Source organism: Penaeus japonicus, unplaced genomic scaffold, assembly GCF_977035675.1.
Source record: "Penaeus japonicus unplaced genomic scaffold, GWHDUDI00000001_assembly GWHDUDI00000001, whole genome shotgun sequence".
Taxonomy (NCBI): Eukaryota; Metazoa; Arthropoda; class Malacostraca; order Decapoda; family Penaeidae; genus Penaeus; species Penaeus japonicus.
In genome coordinates this window covers 2,176,973-2,184,472 of record NW_028234403.1, presented here as the reverse complement: position 1 = coordinate 2,184,472, position 7,500 = coordinate 2,176,973, and the positions used below count along the sequence as shown (strand labels likewise).

Here is a 7,500-nt window from a genome sequence, read left to right as displayed (position 1 = left end):
TACTGGGAAAATTAATAGACAATTTTTGGGATTCTTCACTTTTTTATCTTTAACACCTCATATCTTCACAAATATATTACTTACATTGCCTATTCTTTGTAATTATGCAGAGAAATGTTTTATCTACATAAAATAATTGATTATATAATGATTATATTATTTTTAAATGATAAGAATCCTGTTTTTGGATTGTTACTCGTCTCCACACAAAATTACCTCGTCCCTCAGCCTTGTGTTCTTAAACCATTTCCACACATGTCCACGTTCCCGGAATTCCGGTTTCTGGTTACTAATCATTGTTTATATTACCTAATGTGTGTGCCAATGTCCCAATATCAATTGACCCATAATTAGTCGTAGAAGTCATTAAGGATAACCTGTTGAAGCATCATGGGCAGAGGAAAAGACTTGAGTCAAGCTGATTTTTCAGCAAACAAAATTTATCTACAAGAAACATCCCTCGACTGTAAAGAAATCGCTCATAAAGTTGGTGTATCATTATCTAGTGTGTACAGAGTGAAAAGGAAGATTGAAAATATCGAAAATTACGAGCCAAAACGTGTTGGAAAGTGTGGAAGGAAATCCTGTGCCACCCCAAGACAGGAGAGAATTCTCGTTGATATGGTAAGAAAAGACCATTCAAAGTCGTGAAGACAACTAGCAGCTGACTTAGTGGACTATAATGTACAATTTACACTCTCAACTGTTAGAAAAAAACTTAATAAGCTGGGTTACCGTGCCTGTAGGCCAACTAGAGTGCCAAGACTAACCGAGGCCATGAGGAAGAAAAGGCTGGCTTGGGCCAAGGCACACAGCCACTGGACATCTGATGACTGGGAAAAGGTAAATATGCATTAAATTTTGCTGAATTCGTTGTTTTTCTACACAAATTAATTAAAATAACTATTTCTCTAAATAAAATAGCGAATATTTCATGTTTGATTCAAGATGCTGCATCTAAATTGAAAAAAAAATGTCTTTGTTCCAATTCATGTTTGATGAAACCCACTTGAAGACTGGGGTTTACAAAGCTGTAATTTAAGTTTGAGTGAAAAAAAAAAATCAATTAATTTGTTTTGTTTGCATCCAGGTATGTTTCTCTGATGAATCAATGATGGAAATACTGAGTGATAGGCGAAAATTCGTGAGGAGGACGTCAAAAGAGAAGGACCACCCTGACTGTCAGAAGACTGCAGTCAAGTTCCCTTCCAAAGTCATGGTTTGGTCCATCATATCTGCACAAGGTACAGGTCGTTTAGAGATCGTGGATGGCGCTCTGAATCAAGACGGATACCTTAAGATAGTAAATAAACGCCTGGTACCCCAATTTCGTGAATGGTATCCTGACAATAACGGAATATTCATGCATGACGGGCCCCATGTCACACAGACAGAAGAGTTTCTAGTCATCTGAAAGATCTTAACATCAAAGTGCTTGATTGGCCTGGAAATAGCCCAGATATGAATCCTATTGGAGGTTTATGGAAAGACTTAAAAGATGAAGTCAGCAAAATTGAATGTACCAACAGAGTACAGCTCATCCAGCGGTTGATAGAGATTTGGCACAGAAATCCAGATATCAGGAACAAAGCACAAGACTACATTAGAAGCATGCCAAGACGTGTTGAAGCAGTTATTAGAGCCAAAGGAGGTCCCACAAAATACTGAGATGATATATGTATAAAGGAAAAACAAAAAAAAAAAACATTTACTCTCTAAAAATTTCCTTCTGTCAATAAAAATGTGAATAAATCAGTTGAATGGCCAGAAATGTCTATCAATTTTCCCAGTACTGTATATATATATATATATATATATATATATGCAGCTTTTAAAGTTCATACCCCTTTTCTTGCCATACCCGCTATGCTTATATTGCTTTTGTTTCTCTTCATTTTTCTTTACTGATTTTTTCTCACCTGACTGTTCCTGTCGAATCCGTAGCCGACGAAACGCTCGTCAAATGGGGGCACATTAGCCTTCGTGACATAGATAGGTTCCCAGTAGTCCCTCCATGTAGTTATGTTGTAAAGCACTTGCAATTTGTCTGCTATTTCGGTTCTCTCCCACTTATCGAGGTTGGAATTGGCTTGATTGGAAGCAAAGATCGTGATGTGGAATCTCTGAGCTCGTTTTTTTAGGATCAGCTGGAGAAGTTCGGTTTTGTCCTTCGGATTTGTGGTGACGGTAGTGTGGATTTCGTAGGTGGGGACAACAAAGGCGCACTTGTTGCACTGTGCCTCCGGGCTCTTTGCTAGGAACTCGTTGAGGTCGTCGGACATGTGGGGAATAGGGATCATGTCAACATCAGGAGTGAAAGCAAAATCGCTGGGACAACCCTCTCTTGCGACGTTCCTCAATAAGTTCTGCGGGTAACGAGAGTTCTTGATCATCTGCAGGAGCTCTTCCGACCGCAGCTCATGGATTAGCTCCTGGTTGACAGTCTCCGGGGCATCGCAGTTGTATTCCTTGACGACGTCGTCCTTAATGGGAACGTACCTTGGTGGGTGTTTCGTCGGGTAGGCCACGTGAAAGCTCACTCGACTCATGCCCTCCGGGTTGCACGTCTTCAAGTACTTAATCATTCGCAGCGCGATCGTGTAGTCCGCGTCGGGGGTGAAGACCGCGACCGAGATGGGGCCGGACCACATCTCCGCCTGCTTGCTCAGCCAAAAGAAGAAGTCCACGGAGGTCTGGAGGGACATGCACACTTTCCAAGACGAAGTGATGTTTTCCCAGAGTTGTCCGGGGATGACGAACGGGTGAGTTTTAAACACTCGAGACTTATCCAGGAGGCCACGACTCGCGTCGAAGGGAGTGTTCCAGGATTCAGTGACTTTCTGGCGCCCTTCGGGCTCCTCCGAGTCTGTGCCATTTATTGGCGAATCCTCCGCCATGAATTCCAGGGCCTGTGGACGAAGGCATGCTTGTTAAGCAATAGTTTGTGTTCATGATGTCCATTATGCACATGGGACCTACTTGTTTGGTACTTTATTGTCTTTTTTGTAATAATTTTCTGTCTGTAAATTCATCTACCTTCAGAATTTATGTTTCACTCTCTTACCCCTCCTCTCTCCCTCCCCTTTCCATCCCTCCCTCTCTCCCTTTCTCTATCCCCCCCTCAGCCCTCTCCCTCTCCAAGTAGCTCACCGGCGCCTCATCCGGCACATCTTCGTCAAGCAGGTCGACGAATCTCTCCCGGACACCGACTTGGCTAGAAAAAACGGCCATGTTGAAAATTCCGATGGCGGCGTTCATCAGTAAAATGGCCGTGTTCATTACCAGGAATTTCTTTGCCATCATCCCCTGTGGGTTAGAGAGGTAGATGTATTGGACTTTAAGAGCTTATAAGGCTTTGATATCAATGAATCAAAGGGGCCAACGTGAGGAAGGGTGCCATGACACATCCACCCTCCACTTCCAGTCACAAAGATCCCAACTAGCGAGCTATCTGGCATGTCCCATCCCTGCTTCCTCATAGGTCTGATTGAGTTACCAAGTCACAACCTCCTTGGTCATTGTAAACCGCTGCTACCAGTTGTAAACCACTCAATGCCCTGGTTGTCATCCTTTAGCTGGCAGCGGTTGTGATCTGGTGAATAAGACAGACAGACGTTCACGTGCCATGGTCTTTATTCGTGGACTCTGTTAATAGACTTGTCTCTGGCCAAAGGCCGGAGATCAGAGCTTTTCACTTTGCCTGTTCTCGTCTTTCTGTGATCTCTCTCTGAACTGATCTGCCTTGGGTTCCTTCTGTGTAGTTCTTAGGTACATATCTTGAGTTGCTTTCTATGCCTCAGGGCTTCTGCTAGCAAGCAGAGCTGCTAGAGGCAGCTGGAATTTAGAGACGGAAACAGACACAGGACACATCAAGTCAAAACAGACTGCCAGTGATATAGCATTGAATAAAGTAAAAAGTGAAGTATGTGTCCTAGGTCACATGACAGGCAATATTAGTGCCTTACATCGCTCGAACCATGCTACTAGACGGCCCCCATTGGATCTTAGTCAGAGAAATAACCAGGCTTTAATCACTATAATCTAGCTAAAATAAATGTCTCTACCCTACAAATGGGCTCTTAGTCATTGGAGACTATCTACACAAGGATTTGCAGGTAGCTGTGACATTCAACCATAAGCTACAATAGCCATCTTCAAATTCATTGGCTAGCGCAGCGACATCAATAGGCCCCAGTAAACATGTACCATAACTGCCGTGAAAGAGTAGGCACTAAGACTGGCCTCATGACAACATAAAATGGGTAAATGCAGTGAACAGGTGGGCCCTAAGAAACATACATATATAAAAAAAACATACATATATCAGGGTAACAGGGGAGCTGATTGCGGTGGTCAGGCATAACTGACGCAATGCCCTGTACCTCTAAGGTGCGGTTGGGTTAACTTTGCCATGCACCCAAACTACTGTTCTACCTTAGGGAAAACATGCACCAACACATCACAGTAGATATACAGGGGGGAGGGGGGTTATATTTATGAGAAATGAGCAGGAGCAACTTCTCGACCACTTGAGGGGGGGGGGGGGAGTAACACATATAAAAATCAGCGGGAGCAACTCGACCGCTGAGAAGAAAACTTGTGTGCGTCTTGCACGGCTTCCTTAAGCAACAAGCATCTTGCATGGCTACTTGAATAATGTGTGTCCTGAACGGCTTCTGAATAATAGGGGGGAGGGGGGTTACATATATAAGAAATGAGCAGGAGCAACTTCTCGACCACTGGGGGGGGGGGGGAGTACAACAAAAATGAGCAGGAGCAACTCCACCGCTGAGAGGAAAACAACTTGAAGAGGATTCTCAACTGCAGGAGGAGGGGAAGAAACAATTTGTGGTCACCAAGCATGGCTTCTTAAGCAACATGTGTCTTGCATGCCTCCCTGAACAAGATGTGTGCATCCTACATGGCTTCTGAATAATATGTATGCGTCTTGCACGGCTTCGTTAAGTGATATGCGTCTTGCATGGCTACCTGAACAACATGTATGCATCCTGCACTACATCTGAATAAGATGCGTGTGTATTGCACATCGTTTTACAAGAAAAGGGAAGAAAAAACAAATAGATATTTCACAACAAAAAATTCCTAAATCCTAACAAAACCTAATGAAACCTAACCAAAAGAGCCTGGGTTTCTCTAATTTATGGGGGTATTTTTGGGTGTCTTGATGTCTACAGGTAGATGGGTCGTCTGCGGGCAGGTCGTAGGTCGTAGTCTTGGGTTGCCATGATAGATGGATGTCGACGTGCAGGAAGTTACATAGCACGGACAGGGCAGTGTTTGTCTGAACAGGTAGAACAGGCTGGGCGGGTGGGCAAAATTCTTACTGTGGTGTGGGCGGTGGGCGGGAAGTTCAGCATCTTTTCTCCAATTTCGATGTCAATGGAGCATTCGGCGTAGCGGCTTCTATGGATTTGTGAGTCTGGTGCCAGCAAAGTTGTGACACCCACCAGCTGGCACCAGTCGTAAACCATTGCTACCAGTTGTAAACCCTGCCACCAGCAGTTGTGAACTACTCATTGCCCTGGTTGTTATCCTCTAGCGGTCAGACAGACATTCACGTGCCATGGTCTTTACTAGTGGACACTTGACTCCAGCCGAAGGCCGGAGGTCAGAGCTGTTCGCTCTGCCTGTTCTCTTGTCTCTCTGTGATCTCTCTCTGATCTGATCTGCCCTGGATTCCTTCTGTGTAGTTCTTAGGTACGAATCTTGAGTCGCTTTCTACGCCTCAGGGTTTCCGCTAGCAAGCACAGCTGTTAGAGGCAGTTGCAGCTTCGAGGCGGAAACAGACACATGAAACAGGACACAGGTTAAAACAGACTGCGAGTGATATAACATTGAATTAAGTAAAATGTATAGTCAATGTCCTATGTCACATGATATGCAATATTAGCTTCCTCCACCCAGAGTTTCTTTTAGTATAATCAAGAACAAAAATAGCTGAGTAGGAAGGCAGGGGGATTAGGACTCACGAAGTGGGTGAGGAACAGGAAGAGATTGGAGCTGTTTTTTTTCTTCTATTTTTTTTTGGGGGGAGGGGTAAATTAAGGTGAAGGTGTCATAGTTGGGATCCTGTGCTGTGTTATTATTTTTCAATCTTTGATTCCGAAGCGATGTATGCAAATTTCATCTCAGAGAGAGCAATGGCAGTACCCCCATCAGATAATGGGGTACTGCCTTTACTATCTCTCAGTTGGTAGTCTGCATACATAGCTTTTACCTCCATGCCCAACTTTCTCTCTCTCTCTCTTTCTCACGCTGTGTGTCAGTATGAACGTGCGTTTCTGTCACTCAGGTAGGACATTGTTTAAATGGTGATGCATCAGGTGTTATCGTAAGGAGACATATTGCTAAAGGCATATTTTTTCTTGGCATGGTGATGGTAGTAGATCTGAAGTAGAGTTATTCTAAATTTGTTGTCGTTAAACATCGACACTTGATACAAGTATTTTTTTTTTTTTTTTTTTTTTTTTTTTTTTTTTTTTTATGATCCACCTTTATGGATTTATGATATGTTTCTGAAATGTGATCATGGGAAATGATGATTAAGAAACTTAACGACAGGCTTTATAGGGAAAGGAAGTGATAGCTGGATACTAATATTTGAAAAAAAAAAATATATATATAAGATATATATTTTATCCAGAGTTTGAAATGATTGTGAATAGTGAATCGGTCATATGCATATACACCGCCCATTCTCTCAAATACAGATATCATTAGCCCTGTGTGTGTGTGTCTTTCTTTGTACATTTTTATGCCAAATGGTAATCATAAAAAGTACAAAATTAAACCTAAAAAAGTATAGAGTTCCCATTCTGCACCATCCATGAGTGGGACATAATTTTTGTTGGCAACTTTACCATATACTTTTATTTCATCCTTCTGCCAGAATAGCAGTAAGCTCCACTTCAGCTCTGAAAGTTTCAACCAAAAATTCTTCTAAATAATCTTTTTGCAAGGGATAGGAGCACTTCCAATTAGTTAGTATATTGACTAGAACGATTTGACTTAAATATTAATCCAGTCTTCTTTTCCTTGGTAAAGTAAATCCACCAGAAAGAATTTTGGTAGGTCAGTCGTGTGGATTTAAATAGAGTAGTGTAACATCAGTTTGGTATATATTAAAAATGCGTTACTACATTCTACCATCTTCTCACATCAGTTTGGTTGTCTAGAACAATATATATATATTTTTTTTTTTTTTTTTTTTTTTTTTTTTTGTATCAATGAATTCAATGAAATGTTTTCTTGTAAACACATATCTGCATTCAGAACTGTGGCAAAGGAACAAAATTACACCCCCTGTCTTCTCTCTTTTTTTTTTTTTTTTTTTTTTTTTTTTTTTTTTGTATCAATGAATTCAATGGAATGTTTTCTTGTAAACACATGTCTGCATTCCGAACTGTGGCAAAGGAACAAAATTAAACCCACTGTCTTCTCATTTTTTTTTTCATGGGACCCTTATAGGAGTTTTCTAAG

The 7,500-nt window shown here is 41.9% G+C and overlaps 2 protein-coding genes across 3 annotated transcripts in view; both read right to left on the bottom strand.

The window, feature by feature from the left end:
* Positions 1 to 7,500, bottom strand: part of LOC122256583 (beta-1,4-glucuronyltransferase 1) — a 51,566-nt gene that overhangs the window by 28,185 nt on the left and 15,881 nt on the right. The window lies entirely within an intron of this gene.
* The window catches only part of LOC122256585 (beta-1,4-glucuronyltransferase 1), a 9,034-nt gene that overhangs the window by 952 nt on the left and 582 nt on the right, over positions 1 to 7,500 (bottom strand). Inside the window, exons 2-3 of the mRNA XM_086551489.1 lie at positions 3,151 to 3,306; positions 1,920 to 2,909 (exon numbers count right to left, since the gene is read on the bottom strand). Coding sequence (XP_086407615.1) covers positions 1,920 to 2,909; positions 3,151 to 3,303 — 1,143 coding nt within the window. The 5' untranslated portion in view covers positions 3,304 to 3,306. The remainder of the gene's footprint in view (positions 1 to 1,919; positions 2,910 to 3,150; positions 3,307 to 7,500) is intronic.